This window comes from Rousettus aegyptiacus, unplaced genomic scaffold (assembly GCF_014176215.1).
Source record: "Rousettus aegyptiacus isolate mRouAeg1 unplaced genomic scaffold, mRouAeg1.p scaffold_m13_p_10, whole genome shotgun sequence".
In the NCBI taxonomy this organism is placed as follows: Eukaryota; Metazoa; Chordata; class Mammalia; order Chiroptera; family Pteropodidae; genus Rousettus; species Rousettus aegyptiacus.
In genome coordinates this window covers 40,427,399-40,447,100 of record NW_023416285.1, presented here as the reverse complement: position 1 = coordinate 40,447,100, position 19,702 = coordinate 40,427,399, and the positions used below count along the sequence as shown (strand labels likewise).

General features: G+C 37.3%; 1 protein-coding gene across 4 annotated transcripts in view; it reads right to left on the bottom strand.

Moving 5' to 3' along the window:
* Positions 1–19,702, bottom strand: part of LOC107518949 (broad substrate specificity ATP-binding cassette transporter ABCG2) — a 123,707-nt gene that overhangs the window by 14,934 nt on the left and 89,071 nt on the right. For all 4 annotated transcript variants that reach the window (XM_016161104.2, XM_036227723.1, XM_016161103.2 and 1 more), the window contains 8 exons: positions 18,160–18,381; positions 11,401–11,460; positions 10,673–10,787; positions 9,886–10,038; positions 7,386–7,543; positions 2,569–2,720; positions 1,265–1,369; positions 61–311 (listed from right to left, as the gene is read on the bottom strand). In XM_016161104.2, coding sequence (XP_016016590.2) covers positions 61–311; positions 1,265–1,369; positions 2,569–2,720; positions 7,386–7,543; positions 9,886–10,038; positions 10,673–10,787; positions 11,401–11,460; positions 18,160–18,362 — 1,197 coding nt within the window. In that variant the 5' untranslated portion in view covers positions 18,363–18,381. The remainder of the gene's footprint in view (positions 1–60; positions 312–1,264; positions 1,370–2,568; positions 2,721–7,385; positions 7,544–9,885; positions 10,039–10,672; positions 10,788–11,400; positions 11,461–18,159; positions 18,382–19,702) is intronic.

Here is a 19,702-nt window from a genome sequence, read left to right as displayed (position 1 = left end):
AACAAAACCTATCAGAATCTAACATTCCCACGTGAATGTTAGAAGGATCTGTCTGCTTACCTGAGCTATAGATGCCTCGGGATAACCCAGTAAGTTTTTGAATGAACGTCTAGAAATCCACTTGAGTTGATGACAGAAGGAGGTAGCATAGGTGGTCTCCTTGAAGGCTATGCTCTTCTTCTTTTTCTGCACCCCTGAGAGTTGATCTAACTCAACTTTTGTTTCTCTGAAGAAAGTGGAATTGACATAAAACTCGGCTAATTTTTCTACGAGTGGCTTATCACTCTTGGAAGGCTCTTTGGTCTTCTTGTCTTTGAAATAAAAGTGGATCGGAAACATTAGCAAAATAACTAATTTAGCCCATTTTTCTGTAACCCCTTTCTTACATTCTTCCCTAACACCTTAATTCTAACGCTTTAGCAGAACAAAATTATGTACTGTCATTTTATACATTAGAAAAAACAGTTAATTGGCCTGACTACTTCCATAAACTGTGTATACAACAAACTAGCTGACTGTTTCCTATAATATGTACACTGTGATTCTTCTAAAATAAATTTTATCCTTGGGGAGTTGTAATTCTTAATATAAAAACTTCAACCTTGCTTTATACTATGTGCGAATTTAAAATTGCCAAGTTTTTACTTTGAAACACTGTATAGACAATGACCATTTCTTAAAAATGGAAACTCTCTTTATACCGACACTAACAGCTCAGATTTTAAATTAATTAAAACAGCACTCATGGACAACAAGATCTGTGTTTACTGGTGTTATAGACTGAATATTTGTGTCACCCCGAAATTCGTATACCAAAACCCAGTCCCCAATGATGGTATTTGAAAGTGTGGACTTTGAGGAGTGATTAGGTCATGAGGATGGAGCCTTGATGAATGGGATTAGTGCCCTTATAATAGAGGCCACAGAGAGCTCCCTTACCATGTCTACCACATGTTTAAGCATTGGGAAGATAGTCGACCACCTACAAAACTAGAAAGGGGGGCCTCAACAGACACCAAATCTGCTGGCAACTAATCTTAGACATCCCAGCCTCCAGAACTCGGATAAATAAACAATTGTTGTTTAAGTCACCCTCCTTATAGTATTCCTGTTACAGCAGCCCAAACCGACAAAGACAGTTGGTGGCAGATGGCAGCATTAGTAATGTAAATTCACAAAGCCACATGGTAATGAATTACCACGCTGCTACATGTCAGCCAATTCAATTGGGTGACAATCTGTGACTTGTGACAGGTTCACATACCTTCACCGTCTTCGACCTCTTCTCTTAATACCACAGCAGAGGAGTCTCCATTAATTACATCCAGGAAGAAGTCTGCAGGATTATTATAGGGCTCACAGTGGTGACCTACAAAAGAAGGCAACTCTAGTACACAAGAAAAATATATATATTTTGGAAAAAAAAAAAAAAAAAAGCAGTATCTAGGACTAATGCTCCGCAAAGCAAGGCAACAAGCAGAGCCAACTTAGGCACTGCAGGATTGTGTTTACAAGAAGCCCAGGGTAGGTTCTGTTCTCCGAGTTCACCTAGGGGCTGCCAGAACCCCAGTACCCACTTTAACAATGGTTACTTCTACACAGACAAGTTCAAGACCTACTTATCTTCTGTTATGCAGCTGTAATTTACAAAGAACAAATCACCAGAGCAGCATTCTCAAGAGAATTTAGCCGGCGTGGCACAAATGAAGGCTTACCTTGACTTCTTGAGCCAGATCATCTGAACTCATCTTGGCCTATAGTCCTAGTCTCAGATTCCTCTCCTCCTAGACTCCTCAGACCCATGTATGTGTGATTATTATAAATGATAAAGATTCAGCAAAAACAACATTTTAAAAATATAAATTATTTAAAATTATACTTGGAGTCCTGAAGCATCATCTATAACATCCAAATATCTCTAAAATATAGTGAACTAAATGAGTCATAAAAATATTACACTTTTCCATCTGAAATAGAACCAGGAAGCCCAGAACTGTCAGAAATTTTGGCCTATCAGTGTCAAAATCAGGAATAGCCATTCAATTGACTGCTAAGACACTCGTATCCACTTCAGGTCTAAATCTGCAATCTGATGTTGCTATAAAATTAAGTGGCATCTACCTAAACCCTCACAAATATAGACTAACATCCAGTGCAAAGGGAAAAAATGGTAAAACCCGATCTGTTGTATGGTCAGACAAATGATTTTGGGGTACCAGGCTTTTCTATGAATGTTCAACTGACAGATAAGTGGCTATGAGGCTAATATATTGATTGAACTGTTAGAAAAAAAGTCATCAGAACTGGGAAGCAGAACAGATAAAGGCCCAGTAGAATCAGTCCAACACAGACACAGAGTATGCACGCATACTCAAAAAAGACAAGAGATCTAATTAAGTCTATGCTGCAAATGAAGAAAAAAGCAGCAAACTAACCAAATATATTCTGGAGTGGCAGAACCCATAATAGGTCTACTCAAAGATTAAATGGAACTCTCGTCTACCTCCTCTGCTCTCTTTCAGGATTATATTAATAAAGGTTCTCGGTACATAAAAGAGGCAACCATACCAGTGGATTCAAAGTACCCCAGGGCCTCCTGAGCAGGCCCATGGAACATTAGTCTTCCTGAGGCCAATAAGGTGAGGCTATCAAACAACTTGAAGATGGAATAACGAGGCTGATGAATGGAGAAGATGATGGTTCGGCCCTGTTTAGACATCCTAAGTTGAAAGTGAGAAAATAACATGTCGTTAAACATCTGAAATTTGCACTTCTTAGCAAAATATTTTATTCCTGCCTTTAGGTCCTCAAGCCTAATTCAACTTGATTTTCTCTTACTAACTTCTCATCTCATGTTCTCTCATGGTTAAGGAATCTAAATTCAATGCTATTAAGAAAGACTACGCTTTCTTAAAGTTGTCCCACGAACAGTCTAGAATCAACTACAGCATTAACTAAAACTGCAGATTCCTGGACAGTCTTCCCAGACCTGTTGGGTCTAGAAAATCTTTATTTTTAACAAGCACTCAGGAAATTTGTAAGAACACTCATGGTCGAGAATATACTATAAACTAAACATTAATACAATGGTTGATGTCCTATTCCCATTGATCGATCATTAAAATCTTCTGGTTTTATACAAATTGGTATTCATTCTTCCACCCTAATACTACACCTAACACAACAACTAAGTACTTACTAGGTCTTTGCTAAATACTTTATTGATTACCACATCTGCTTTCCATAATGCTTTTACAAAGCAATTATGAGACAATACTGACAGCACCATAGTAATATCACCCTCATTTTACAGATAATGCCTAGAGGGTTACGTAACTAGCTCAAGGTGTGACAGTTAGTAGGACTTAAGGATGAAATTTGATGGACCATGGCCAAAAGATTACTAAACTACCTTTACTCAGAATTTGCTAATTATGGGTAGAAGAAACAAAGGCCAAAATCACCATTCAAAAACTGTTATTGTTAAAAATTTTTAAGAGAACAATCACTTCAATTTAAGCATTTTCTTAGCACCTACTATATGCTAGCAGTGTATACAAATTTGTTCTGCCTCAAAGAGGCTCAGGCCAGTAAACCAATCATTTTAATACAATGAGGAATGGAAGTACCTGAGGATCCCTTGTAAGCTAAATAGGAGACTATAACCTGATCTGAAGATAATATAAGATAGTGTCACAGGGGCCTACAGGAATATGTCAAAGAAAGAAAGAAAAAGGGTAATCAAGGTAAAGGAACATGCAGAACAAAGTATGTGGTAACAAGGTCTACTCAGGAAACTACATGTAGTTCAGTGTTATTGCAGAGATATATTGGGAGGGGTGAGGAGGAGAGAAGCTAGAGAAAGAGGCTTCATCAAAACGCAAACGTATGATGAATCCCTTTACTCAGAGAGTGGAACTTTAAACAGCAGAGAACAAGGAGTTGGTAAAGGACTGCATGCAGGCAAGTAAATTGGTGAGAGCCTTGCTAATCTAAGTTTGGTCTGAGGACCAACGGCATCAGTATCAGTTTCTCCTATTAGAAATAGAGACTCGTGGGCTCCTCCTACAAACTGCAGAAACATAATCTGTGTTATAACAAGACCCCAGGTGATTCGTGTGCACAGTGGAGCTGGAGAAATACTAGGTTAGAGCTCTTTGGAATAAAGAAAGATGCTTATTTGCTAACTAGTCCAAAGCACAGTGAAAATATTTATACAGTATTCTTTATCAATTCATCATTCTCTAACGGACACTGTTAACATAGTTACAGATGATAAAAATGCCATGGATGTGTTCTCTCACTGACTTTGAACCCAAGACCCATTACTTGGCATCTTCACTCATATGTACAATTGACATTTCTAACTTAAGATGTCTAAAATCTTAGACATCTTCCCATCTTCATGTTTCTTGTCATCCTGGCATAGAGATTTGCTTATGAGTGCATGGTTATCAGAGGAAGCAAGGTAATAAAAGAAAAGAAAGCCATACGAAGGTGGAGTGTCTGGTAGCTTTTGAAAAAAGGGGCTGGGGAGCATGGAGGTTCCTATTGATGGTGGGCACAGAGCATGGCCAGAATGATTGGTTACAGTGAACAGTAAAGCTGGTTGGCTCCACAAGTAAGTAAATACGTTGAGATAATAGGAGCCAATGTTTCTCACTCTCTGAAAAGTCACTGATAAACATGGAAAGGGTGAGGTCTAAAAAAAATATACAATTGTTAATTTTGAATTGAATATATTACTATGAACTCATGGATTTTGCAATATATACATAACAACAAAGAGCAATACTTTCGGATGTATGTTCACGAGTTTTTCTATTCAAACTGCATATATTCACAATATTTTATATTCAATATATATTTTCAAATACAGAAATATATTTTTATATTCTATATACACACATATACACACATACAAGTATATTTCTTCTCCCTCTCTGCTAAATGTTCTAGAGCCAATGATACTCCAGCAGCAGTGAGCACACTAAGTACTCAGATTGTGGTTTCTAAATCTTAACAGTATCAGAAAGAACTAGGGCTCCGTAGAGAAACATCTGACACAGGAAAAGTGCAAGATGAGGCTGAAACATCTTGCTGACCATAAAGCAAAAAAATGCTTGAAGAATAATCAGAGACATGTCAAAAGGAAGGAAAAGCCAGATTCAAGGGGCTTTCGCTGGCCAACTAAGGGTTAATTTGGTCATACAAATAAATAAGAACAACAGATTATAATCCATTAACTAAAATAAGAATATGAGAAAATATAAATAGAGGAGAAAACTTCTTTACAGTAGAATGCCAACTGTGAGGACAAAATGGTGAAAACAGAAAATCACCATTTGGTAACCGTCACACTAGTAGTTGACACGTGCAGAGTTGTTAGTATATGCTAAACTGCTGGGTGGACATTTGATGAGAAACAGGATATCAGCATAGTATCTGATTATTTCCCCTGACAAAATACTGATTAATTACAAACGGATAACTAGCTATTGCAGAGCAGGTATACCTAGAAGACATGCATACGGCCAGGTAATAGAGGTTAACATGATCTGAAGCCATGCAGGCCCTGATGTTTTATACCCAGAACACAGCATCCTTTCTGTGGCATCGCTGCCAACAAGTCATGGTCTGATCTAGTCACATAAAAACTTACTGGATGGATCCAGATTGAGGGCCACTTTATATACTCTCAAAGATGGGCGAGGACGTGAGAGGCAAGGAAGGACCAAAGAATGGCTCAGGCTTAGAAAAGAGTATTTCTGCAAAACATCCTGAGACACAGAAAAAAAAAGAGAGAGAGAGAAAGAGAAAATTCTGAGAAAGCTGCTGAAGCCTGATTGGAGTCTAACGACTGGATGCAGGCAATAGTATCAATGTGACCCCCTGGCTGCGACGTATATAAGGTGACAATGTAAAAAGATGGTCTTATATTGTGGATTACACTCCAATATATTTTTGAGTTATGGGAAATAAAGTAAAAAACAAAACAGACACATATGAGGAGGGGAAGTGAGACAGGAGTGCAAAAGCAGTTAAATGCTAAGAGTCGGGCCATCTAGCTAAGGAGACATGGGATTTCTTTGTGCAATTCTTATGCCCTTTCTATAAGATTGAAACTTTTAAAAATGTAATGTTAAATAAAGATGCCAACAAGTACTTTTTAAATTTCTCCTATTAATATGATCCTTCCACAGTCTTCTTTCTTGATAAAAGGAAATGCAATGTTTTTATTCCATTCTTTCATGTTTCAGTCCCCAAATCTTAGAATTCATTCTCTCAATACTCGCAACCCACATGCAATTTACAAGCTAATCCTATGGGTTTTATACTCAAAATATATCCAGAGTCTATCTCCTTCTTCCCGCCTAATCGCTACCATCTGAGTCAAAGCCACGATTATATCTCGAATGAGCTACTACAAACACCCTCCTGACTGGTTTCCTTGTACTTGCCCTTCTCCAGTTATATACATAATCTTTTCTCTACACAGCCATCACTCCGCCATTCCAAAACTCTCTAAAAGCTCCTATGTCACCCAAGGGACAAATCCATCTGATTCCTTTTCTAACTGTTGAGCACTGACCTGTATTCCCCCCACCCACCCAAATTCATATGTTGAATTCCTAAGCCCCAACACCAGTAAAGGTGACTGTATTGGAGACAGAATCTTTAAAGAAGTAATTCAAGCTAAATGTTATATGGGTAAGCCTTAATCCTATAAGAACTAATGTTCTTATAAGAAGAAATCATGACACAGACACACTGAGAGAAGATGAAATGAGACACAGGGAGAAGACAGAAACCTATAAGCCAAGGACAGAGGCCTCAGAAGACACAATCCTGACAGCACTTTAATCTTGGACTTCTGGGCTCCAAGATTGTAAAAAAATTAATTTCTGTTGCTTAAGGCACCGATTCTGTAGTACTGTGTTATTGACGCGCCAGCAAATTAATACACTAACCAACCACCATTCCTCTTAGGTCACTGGGTTCCATTGCTCTGGCCTCTTGAGTTCTAAACACATTAGGCATGGGCTGCCTCAGGACCACTGGCTGTTCCTTCCAACTAGAACTCTCTCCTCCCAGACATCTAGGTCTTGCTCACAGCTCAAATGGCATATCACTGAGGTCTCCCATTACCATCCCACTATGTAATAGGGCACCCACCACCCCAACACAGCAGTCTTCCCTACACTTTCACTCTGATTCCTTTTCCTCGAAATACATATTTGTTATTTGACTGATCCCTTACTACAAAGAAGGAAGAAACATTTGTCTATTGTGCTCACTGCTGAATCTGCTGCACCGAGAATAATGCCTGGTACATAGCAGGTGATCAGATAGTGCATGAAAGACGAATGTTTCCATATATTTACCTCTTCAGGAGCAAAAGGACAGCATTTGCTGTGCTTGAGTCTAAGCCCGTCGTGGGCTCATCCAGGAACAAGATGGAAGGATTGGTAATAAGCTCCATTCCAATACTAGTCCTTTTCCTTTCTCCTCCAGACACACCACGGATAAATTGAGTTCCAACCTAAAACACAAATATTGTCATTATCAGCAATAACAAGCACAGCCTCTATAGTTTCTTGAGCTCTTAACATGTGCCAACCCTATAAGAGGCACTTTGCCTCACACCCTCATTTATTCTGAACAGAAAATGAGTATCTGGGAGAAGAGGTAGGTTTCTCTTTAATTAGATGAATAGACTAAGGCTCAGGTCAGAGCTGGTCTGTGGCTAAGCCTCATATGAAACCCATGCTTTAAATAGTTCTATATATATATTTTTAATCAAGTTAAGTATTTAGTTTTAAGATAATAAGTTAGAACTTAAGAGACATGGTCTTGACATAGTGAAATCATAGTTCAAAAAGGGAGAAAAGATAGTATAGGAAAACATGAAAGCATTTACAATTTATTAGTCTTCTTATACATCTCTTTTTCTCCCCCACCAAGGAAAGTCCTCAAGTGGACTCACAAGAAGAGCTGGGCCTTGGCAGCTAAGAAAGTTCACTTTCTACTGTTCACATTAGCACCTCTTCGATCATCAAAAGGCTTCCCAAACTGACCCTGACTATACCATAATGCTGGCAGAATTCCTGACTCATTCTGTTAGACAAATCCGAGCCGACTGGTTCAGTCTTTTCAACCACTCAGTGTCACCGTATGTGTTTGGGAAGCAGGTAGATTTTGGAAGAGGCAGAAGATAGGAAAGAATTCTTAAGGTAAGAGTCTTCAAGAGATGATCATTAAATGTTACTCAAGCCCTTCATGATATCCTATAACAATTGAGCTATAAGACATTTTAAGACAATTGGAGATATAAGAATAAATATGGGCTCTATATGGTTGATACTAAAATGTCATTATTTTTGTTAGTTGGTAAAAATATTGTAGTAATTAGGCAAATGCTCTTATTTTTTTAAGTGCATAATAAATATTCAGGGATAAAATATGTATCTATACCTTTCTTTAAAATACCTCAAAAAGAAAAACCAGACGATACTATTGAATAAGATATTTAATGGCTGGGAAATCTAGGTACATGTTATTAGTGATCATATCATAGTAATTATACCATATTATTAACTATACTACAACGATGTTATTACTGTAATAATCAGACTATTCTCTCTACATTTCTGTTAAAAAGAAAATGTTTAAATTTTCAAAAAATAAACATTTTTACTAAATTGTTTCAATCAAATAGATCAACGAATTCTAAGAAGTCATCAAGAATTCTGAGAAGTCATCAATTGCTTCTTCCCCCTAGAAATCCATGCAAGGAACTCAGGGCAATGGCCGCCCAAAGATAAAGAATGGAAAGCACTTACTGAAAAGAAAAAATCAAGTAAAACCCAAACACTTATAAAACAAACATAAGTGGGAAACAGTAGCATCTCAGAGTTATTCTTCCAAACAAAAAACAGCAAAATTCACTTTACATAAAAGGCTGTCAGAAAGTATCACATGAAGCAGCGACCAGCAGAATACCCCCATTCTTCATTACTCTAAAGAAGAGATATCACAGGGGGATTAAACTAGAACCATGACAACCAAGGAAGTTCATCTTCACCCAAAGCCTCAAATGTCCTCCCCACAAACCTACTAATCCTTTTTATCAACTGTATATTTTACTCATTCGTCACATTTCTTTTTCTTGATCTTGCACAACCCACATAAGCAGTTACTTTTATCACTCTTGCCCACAACTGATATCTGTAAAACCTAAGGGAGACTAGCACTTGAAGTCTGCACGTAATATTGGCCAAAGGAAGGGAGAGAGAGGAGAGGAGACAGGCTTTCAAAAGAAACACTATAGGAAGACAACTTGGATTCCATACAAATTAGAAATAAACCCTAATATGACTGAAAATAAGTTTGGAAACCAAACTGTAGAAATACGAAATACAGAGGAAGATCCCATGAATTTTCATCATTTATGAATTCCAGAAATATACCAACAAAGAAATGAAACAAAGTCCCTTGGAGGAGGAGAGGAAGAATAGCTAAAAGGTAAAGGAAAAACAGAAAGAAGGAAAGTTAGTGTACAGATACTGAATGAGACTGGACTTAAACAATTAGTGTGGAGGAGAATCAAAAGCTGTAATTATAAAGCAGGGGCATGTGACTTTGCAAAGAACACCTACATACTAGACCACACTGCCATACCTCATTTCCAGGACTAAATCATTGTTTTGAATTTTGTCTTGGTTGGTTTCCACCTTCATTTTATGTAACTAGTCACTTTTCTTATTACAAAAAAGCACCCACTTTTGACCACAAAGATGATAGAAAACATCTGAATGAGTTACACCACCCACACAAGAAAGGTCCTATGTCCTGTCAATGTTATCATCCATTTTTCCACATTACCTTGGAATCTGCCACTTTAGACAGACCTAACTCTTGAATGACTGCGGTAATCCGTTCATTTTTTTCATGTTGCTTCATAGTTGTTGGAAGCCGAAGAGCTGCTGAGAACTGTAAATTTTCTCTCACTGTCAGAGTTCCCATCACGACATCATCCTTAAGGCGAATGGCATTTTAACAAGACACATCAGGTCTTTTGTAGTACTGTCAATCTTTAGTGTATAAAACTTAATCCACAAAAATAAGGAAAGTTCTAGCTAATTATGAACTTGTCATTACACAAATTATAAAACTCCATGTATAGAGAGATACAAAGTCTAATGGATAATTTTCACTCTGCATTTGTACACCCAAATAGAACACAGGTAATTGTAATTACTACTAGCAGGCATTTATAGACTGCTTTATACAAATATAGCCAAAATAGTTTTCTAAGCAAGGGGAAGGAGAAAGGTAAAGGTAGAGAAAAATTAAAACATCATATTACCAACAGACTCTATTAATATGATGACTAGAATTGATAATGTTACCTTTACTAGGGTCGTATTGCATAACTAGCATTCATATTACTGCTCTGATAAGGGTCATGTTCTATTGTCCCTGCCTTTCCATTTAGCACTACCCTACATCTGATGGGAGATTATCAAAAGCTGGTTTAAAGTAAGTTGGTTCTATACCCATGCCATGTAACCAGGGGAAGCATACTGAACTATCAGCAAAGGCACATGCCCTTCCACTTTGCTCATGTAGAAACAGGAGAAATTTAAAATGCAAATCCATACATACTTACTTGTACCACATAACCTGAGTTACATTTGAAATTGGCTGGACGAGGTGCTCCATTTATCAAAACATCTCCAGATAATCCCCGTGGGTCTTTTCTTGCAGCTAAGACATCTAACAACCTATAAAGATACATATATGAGTTTTTTTCCCCTCTAATTAAGGCTATATTTCTCAGCTACTCTGAATCCAAATTCTGCTCAAGTTAGAAAATAAACAGATCAAGAAATTCTATGTTTCAACCATTATTATATAGTCTTCTAATTCTTGTCTTTCATTTTTAACTCTATGCTACAATAATGCCCAAAACCATGAACACAAGGCACTGTTGTCTGACCCAGCACTGAGCTCCCAAACTGCCCTCCAGGCTGTGTGACCTTGGGAGATCAAACACAGGCAATGTGCTCAGTTAGCTGGGACACAAGCCTTCACTTATGCCTTCAGCTCCATCTCCCCACTTTGAGTTTCATCCCCTTCCTTTTCTGCCTCATTAGCTCAAATTCACAGCTGACCCCTGTGTGCCAACCACCTTATCACGTCCTGTCAATGAAGCTGATCTAATGACCCCCTACTCCTCTGGCCAGAACCACGGCATAACTGCATGTACTCCATAGCACCTATAGCAGGCTAGACATGCAGTAATGCTCTACAAATACCTGCTCTCCTAAAAGTGATCTTCAAAAGCACATTAAAATGGCAAAGAAAAATCTTACTGATGCTCTCTGCTATACTCACGAAGATTTGCCTCCACCTGTGGGTCCCAGAATGGCGTTGAGGCCAGGTCTCATGATCCCACTGTAAATGCAGAAACAGACAGATTTACTGGTGCACTTTAAAGCCAGGTCTACTAATATAGGATCTGCATTTCATACACTCAATGAAAGTTGATGAAATCAGCAGAAAACAAGCACAAACCCACTATTAAATTAAAAACAAACCAAATGGCCGATTAATAGAGTCTAGTCTGCAAAGGACGCCTTCACTTTTCAGGACCTATAAGGAAAAGGCCTCAGGTCCCTCTAGATTTCTTCCACTTATTCTTTATACCACTTATTTTTTTAAAAGGACACATAAACCTTCAAGTCTACTTGAAAATAAAGATTCTAGTAAAGCCTCTGTTACATTTACCTCTCTTAACACAAGGCGAAGTCTTGAGCAATGTTTGATGAGAATTATTTTCCAGTCACCTCATTTGCTACCTAGTTTAGTTCTACACGATTAAGAAGTTAATGGATTTCTAGAATCACTAGCATTAGTGTTCTCACTGCTCGAATCTAGTCGGACCAAGAAACAATACATCTGAAGTACAAATTCGATGGCTAGAATAAAGCACCTCAGGCATTAAGAAAAAGAAACTTCACCAGTTCTTAACCCTCACAAAAATCTTAATCAAATTGGAAATGTAAAACATATACCCTTCAAATATAGTATTTGTTTCTTCCTTGTAAAGTGTCAGATAAGTGGACTGGAAAATTCTGTTTAGAAGGGGAGACACCACTTTCTTCAGGGGGTGACCTTGAACGATGTACAGACATGGTGAAGACACTGCATGCTGCATGTTCCCAACACATTACATAGTGTTTGAGGGTAGAGAATATTCAGACAGAGAGTAGGAAAGTAGAAAATATTAAGGCAGTGTTGACTGTGCTGAGAATCAAGAAAAAGGTAAATAAGTGGTCTGAATTTTATCCTGAAGGTAACCGGTAGAAAGGTAAGGAGAATGGACTGGAGCAAGAAGAACGAGGGGCGGGACCACCATAGTGACACGGCGTGATGAAACAGAGGTCTGACGAAGCCCTTGCAAAACCCTGGCGTCGACGCCAATCTCTGTACGATGGAGTATAAGCAAAAGTGATTACCCAGAGAAAATTATTCCAAGTGGATGGCACAAAGTGGAAGGCTATTTCATTTCCAGATAATGCCTTTCACAGAGGCAAACACTACGCTATCCAAGCGTCGTGAGTGATCAACTTCACGAGGTAGCTGCAGCAGCGCTTCGATCCAGGAGGACCTCCACATTTACTGCCTACTGTGCTTGAACTGTCACAAGGGTAAAATGGCTGGTGGGTGCTAGGGTGAACTGTACCTTCCACTTTGCTCATTGACTGAGGAGCCTCTCACTGAAACACTGCGCAAATACAGTGAGTTAAGTAAAACTGTAAAACAGGAAAATATTTTATTCTTTCTGAGACCTTTCCCCCGATGTAGAAATCCATGCGAATGGTTGGGTGAACTTTCAAGATGCATTTATCTATAGCTCTTGATGTGCCTTCTCTAGTAATAGCTACCTAGTAACTGTTTCTAAAATGACCAGAAATAAGCCTTTTATTCTCTAAAATTTCATTGTCAGAAAACCTTTCCGGGCTTTTACAAAATATAGTCAAATTAAGACCAAGTAACGATAAATCATTAACCCAAAACTCAATGTGAGCATTCTAAGTCAAAGAATTTTACAGGTCCCTGAGTTGGGCTTCCATGAAACCTTAGCATTACAGAAAACAACAATAATGTATAATTACAAATGCAAGAGTTCCAGTTTGCAGTAGTGGCTACCTGTCTCTCCATTCATTTAACACAACTATTCATTGTCTACTATGTGTGTACAAGACACTCTTCTAGAACGCAGGTCAGAGCTGAGAATAAAAAAAAAGTCTGCACCTTCATTGAGTTTACATTCTAAATCCAGGGATCACATTTTCTGTGTTCATCGACAAATGTTATTGGAACAGAGCAACATTCACTTGTTAATGTCTATGGCAGCTCTCATGCTACGGCAACAGAGTTGAGTAGCTGCAACACAGAAGTATGGCCTATAACACTCAAAATATTTACTCTCAGGTCCTTTATAGAAAAAGTTTGCTGACCTCTGTTCTAGTCCACAGTCTACAATTTCATTGTTGCCCACTCCACCCTCCACCCTACTATCATCCCTCATCATTCACTCCCCACCCTTATTTATTGCTTTATAGCATTTACATTCAGAATAAGAAAGTCTCTCTCACTATTCTATAAACCTTGCCAATAAAAAACTGTATAATCTTCTTTTTCCCCACCCCCGTACCATGCAGCATAATGTTCTAGAATGAGTAGACTACCGAATACTGAATACATGAAATGAAACCTAGCTATGGGATTCCTGTCACATCTATTACATTTTAGTAAATAATGGTACATCTTTTTGCCTTGTTTTATGGGTGAGAAGTCAATGCCATTCTCACTGCTTAGAGAATCATCCATCCCTACCCTGCCCTACATACACAAAAAACACATCCCAAATCTTAACTTTCTCTCTCTCCATGCCCACAGCCCTCCAATTTAGGGTTTGGGACTTCCATCTTGTCTTCTAATTTCTCTATCCCATAATAGAACACAGCGAAGTGCTCTAGTTGTCTGTACCACTCATTAGACTACATTTTTGAAAACAGAGGGCATAATTTTGTCACTAGCATCTCACAAAATGTCAGGCACCTAACAGACATTCAAAATTTGTTGAATAAATGAATTCCTACATTTTTATAAATGACAATTAATTATAGGAAAACCAAATGTTTTTCAATAAGTATAGCCTGACTGGAAAAATAGTATAGCTACATTTCCTACTTACTGTACCATGTTCAAAGAATACATCAGTCACGGCTATTAGACTCTACCTTCCCTTCCCAGTGCAAAGGTGATGGAAGTGCTGGGTGGAGGTGCAGCAACCACCCGCGCCCAAGAACACAGGCCGCGAAAGAGGTGAGAGAAAGAGAGGAGACAGCTGGCAGGTGGAGAGATTGCTTATATTAAGGAATAAAAAAAAAAAAAAATGGAGCACATTAAAGTATATTAAAAATGTGAGCCAGAATTTTTCCTTTTTGAGAAGATGTTTTACAAACGTAGAAATGTGGAAATAACCCTTGCATGTTAAATGTGACTTGGAGGTCATGCGTTTTAATCTACATACAGACAGATATAAAAAGATTTAGACATGTGTATATGAATATACATATATACGTTCCTTAGGTCTGTCCACTTGAAGGCCTGGGAGCTATGATGTCCCAATAGCAATGAATGTTCCAAACACCCAGAACCAGATTGGTAAATACAAACATCACAAAAAGGTACATCAATTCATTCCAGGTCTGGGGCAGAGTAAGCACACAGTGAGTCTGGAACTTTTTGCCATAGTAAGAAAATACTCAAAGAATGAGAGAATATATCAAAAAAAGGAAACAGAGTCCCTACCTCGAAAGTCTCCCACTGACCAAATCAGGAACGATAGTAGTGTCAAGATAAATAATGATGATAATGCATTACTATTGAATGGTACTGAATAAAATGTGAATCCATGAGTCTATACTGATAGAAATAAATGAACGAAGAGTTGACAAATGAAACTTTTTCCTTTAAGCAGAATGCAAACAAATTCATATCGTAGAGCAAGATGGAAACCATCCTTTGGTAACTGTCATTGTGACAGTTATTGCTGACTCTGGCATGAGTCATTGGCAGGGTCTGAAACTGCTTGCTTCAAGTTTAATAAAGAATAGGGTTTTGGCAAATGTCAGGGCATCTCCTGTTTTGGTATTTATAATTTACGAAGAAGAAAATAGTGCCATTAAGGCGAAGGCTGGTAGACACCAAAATGACCCAGTGACCAAGGTTAACGTGACTTAGAGTGGGACAGGAAAATACCAGGTTGGATGAGACTAAGGGGAGGACATGAAGTTATGGTCAGCCAACTATGCGGAGAGCATGGTTGACCAGCAGCCCTTTAGGGCCCACCACTGCATCCATTACTCCCAGATGATGACTGGGTGGTTATATCAGGGAGGGTTCTATATACACAGGAGGTGTTAGGGATAATAGAGCTTCATATGTACAGCTTGCTCTCAAATAATTTAGAAAAATACGAATGAAAATGGGTATCCAAAGAGACAAAATGAATCACAAATGCACTGAAATGTTAAGAGGTAAGAAGTGAATAAAAGGGTTATGTTCTTGCAAGGTTTAAGTTTGAAATTATTTCAAAATAAGTTATTAATTTTAAAAAAATCTCGAAAAAGATAATGAATTTCCCTGAAGATTATAGGCTACCACCCATCTATTGGAATGGAACATTTGTTCATAGATCTTCAGCTTTGGTGAGAAGATCAAATGCTGGGTAAAGACAAACTAAGTGTTACAGAAATATTTTTCATAAGGTAGTAAAATCTCATGTTTTTGAATTCTCAATGTCAGATTTTTTTTTACTTACCTCCCCATTCCTCCACATAGGATGTCAGGTTCTAGTTACTTAGTTCTTAAAATAAGATTACAACATGCCCAAAGGTAAAACTTAAATCAAAATTCTCATCTTTTTTTTGGAATGAAATTACTATTTTGAATGCTAGTGGTGCAATCAAAAACAAGTAAAAATAAGATAAATGAGAGCATCTTTCTCCCATCTCAGAAATACTAGTAGAAGACAGCAGATAGAAGAAAAATTAGAAATGCTTTATGAATAAAAAGGATAATATAGCTAGCTCATGGATGCCTAAACCAGAAATATGAGGAAGCAAGAAAACCCTAATGTCCTATAAGACTTATAGGGGCAATACTCATAAGGTATGTAAATGTCTAATTGCTATATTGTATACTTGAAAGTAATATAACATTGTATGTCAACTATATTTTTTAAATAATTTTTTAGTTTTCAAGAAAAGATTTGACAACTTTTCTGAACCTAGGAATGCAGGTAAAGAAGGACATTCCATCTATTGCTGGAATGCATACCATTGAACCATAAAAACATACAGCCTTAAACAGATGGCACTTTTAGTGTATCAGGTTACTAATCTGTCAGCTTTCAAACATAAACAAGATAAATGTACTCTCACGAACATGCATTTTATAAGTCTATTCAAACGTACATTGTCAAATCATTTGTTACCTTCCACTTAGCACAAAATCTGAAGTGACTAACACTTTCTTTATTGTTATGTCTCACGAAAAATTTGTTACCTTTCCAAAAGGTCAGTGAATTCTCTCTAGGCGTATAGCAAAAGATAAAAGCTTTGTGTCTACCATTCTTCTCCTCATTTTCCTAGTCAGAGTTTCTTAACCAACGCAAGAAAGCAACCAGGAAGTAGGTATGACAGAAGGTGTTGCTGCATGATCAAAGTCCTATCTCATGCTACACAATCTGACCATACCACAACCCAATCAGTCTTAGATCTCCATTGTTTCTTCCCCACCCACATCCAAATATTTTCTCCTCTGTCAATTCCTACCCTTCTGGGAGCAGTAGTCTGCCAGTAACAGTAAATGCCACAATCCCATAGAATGCATGGAGAAAATATGAGAAACATCTGATTCTACATAGGTTTGAAGCCATACCTGTACAAAGGGCTCTTAAAACCACCCCTCTAGTCTAGGAAAACTAGAAAAGTTTCTTTGTTCTACCTTGAAATAAAAATTTCCCTTATATAGAGCATTTGAGATCTTGCTCCTCAGTGTACACTCTCAGTTTTGCTTCAAAAAACTTTTTACAAAAATTTAAGAAAAAACGTCCCCTATTAAACAAAGTAACAAAAGAGAACACATAGTCGATGCTGTTGGAGCAAACTTAGATACACTTCCCTCTTGAGAGAAGGGTAGAATCAGGCTTAATTCTCTAGAAATCAGAAAAACATGAACAATCCTAATGCCTATCATCTGTGAAAGAAGAGAGATACATGAGAAAACTTCTTTTCTCATTCCCCTCCCCACTCTACTGCCCACACAACCACCTCATGATCAATTAGTTGCTGAAGGTGAGAATAAAAACATAATTTTTTACTGATTTGGATCCTAAATTCTCCTATTACTTGGGACTTCAACAGCATACCTTGAGCTAAGCTAGATCTGTTTAATACTCCAATGGTTTCTGTTTGTATAATTGAGGAAAACATGAGGTAAAATGCTATAGATTAACAATGACTACAATTAGGCCACTTACTTAAAACAAGTCTATTTGAAACCCAAAGTACTTCCACAATATATTGTCATTTCAATCTCCTCACTTTTGCTTCTAGAATATACAGGACATAAAGTGCATAAGTACCTAAAGTGTCTGGCTCATATAGTACAGCGATAGATCTTTTATCGCACAGATTAGAAAACTGAAGCTCAAAGATTACAATTTTATCCCCATAATGAAAAAGTCAGAAGTCATACACCCAGGCTTCCTTTCCACTAAAACACGAGGCTTGCCCGGGAAAAACTAAATGACACATTAATTACTCCATTTCTCAAACAAAAGTTGATACATATGGTATAATCACTTTAAAGTTTGGCCGTTCTTTTAAAAAATTAACATATACCTAACAAACGATCTAACCATTTCACTCTCGATGGAGCCAAAAGAAATGAATGTGTCTATATATCTGTAGACACGTGTACAAATGTCCATAGCACCTTTACTTGTAATAGGCAGAACCAGTGAAGTTCACGAGATGTCAATAAAGCTATTTAAATAAAAGTTCATGCACCTACTTAATATTCATTAGTATTTCTTTCTCGACTGTTTTTCGACCAAGTAGAAAGCCACTCTTTATTTTCACTCGATAGCAGATGTTATGAAAACTTAACACGGCTCCTTCAGTAACTGTCTTCGGGTCGTTGGAGGTTGTCCCAGAGAGGCCATTGGTGTCTCTTTGTGACATTGGGATGAAAACGTGGTCATTATTGGAAGCCATCTGGAGAGTTTCTGGCTTTCTGTGGAGGGAAAAGCAACAGTAAATTGACAGTCCAGATAAATGAGATTGTAAACACTAGGTAACAGTTCAGTTTAACCAACTCCATTTTGGACAAACTTCCAGTTGTACAATAAATAAGTCCTGGGGACAGCAGGGTAACCATAGTTAACAATACTCTATTATATATTTGAAAGTTGCTAAGAGTGGTAGATCTTAAAGTTCTCATCACAAGAACAGAAAAACTTATAACTGTGTGGTGATAGGTGTTAAGTAGACTTTTTGTGGTGATCATTTCACAGTATATACTTATTTTGAATCATTATGTTGTACACCTGAACTAATGTTATATGTCAATTACCTCTCAAAAAATTTTTAAGATATAAATCTAAATTTTATAAAAATGTAAAATACCTCAGTCTTTCTATATTGATCATATTTTAAGTAAAAATATTTTGGATATGTTGGATTCAATAAGACATTATTAACATTTAAAAAGTAAGTTCATTTTAAACTGCATTATAATGAATAGCACCATTTCCAATGAACAGCCCATGTTACTATGGTCAGAAAAAACTTGGAACCAATATTAGGAAGGCGAACACTCGTTTAGATGTCAATTAAATATCTAACTATAGGAAGAATTTGAAAACTACTCAAAAACTCCAGAAGCAGGAAACACATGAGAAGAGTTAAACTTGGCTAGCTTGAAAAGCAGACTATGATATGACTCATGATTGGAGACAGATTACATGATCACCATCATCATTGATTTTTTCTTTCTGTTTTTGTTTTTTTAATTTTGGAGTTTATGTCATAGTTATTACAAAGAGGTGCTTAGCCAAGCAGTCAGGGACAAGAGAAATTTCTCTGGATTTACAACTCTAGGGTTTATATCACTGGTTTATGCTCCTTCAATCAGGTAAACTCCAAAATTGTTTGGGACGACATAACCCTTTCCTTAACGATGAACATATTTAAATCCCAGGAAGCTTTAGAATTAAGAACAAAAATAATTAAGAAAATCAAGTCAATAGTTATGCAGTTAATAAATTTAAAAGAACAGTATTAAATCTATGAATAAAGTTTAAAAGATTCATTAAAGAAACTACAAAAAGCCCCTTTAAAGGTTCAATTAGGGTAAGAACTTAAGGTAAATTTAACAGATTGAACAGGTTTGAAATGTGAAATTTCAATATACCTAGTTTTAATTTTTAAAACTCAATCTATAAAGAACTTTCTCTTTATGGTGGGCGAGTTGTTCAAAACCAATCATCCCCTACGAACGACTCTAATAGGAGATAAAATATAAGGAACAACAGTTTGAAGAGCTCTCTCTAACG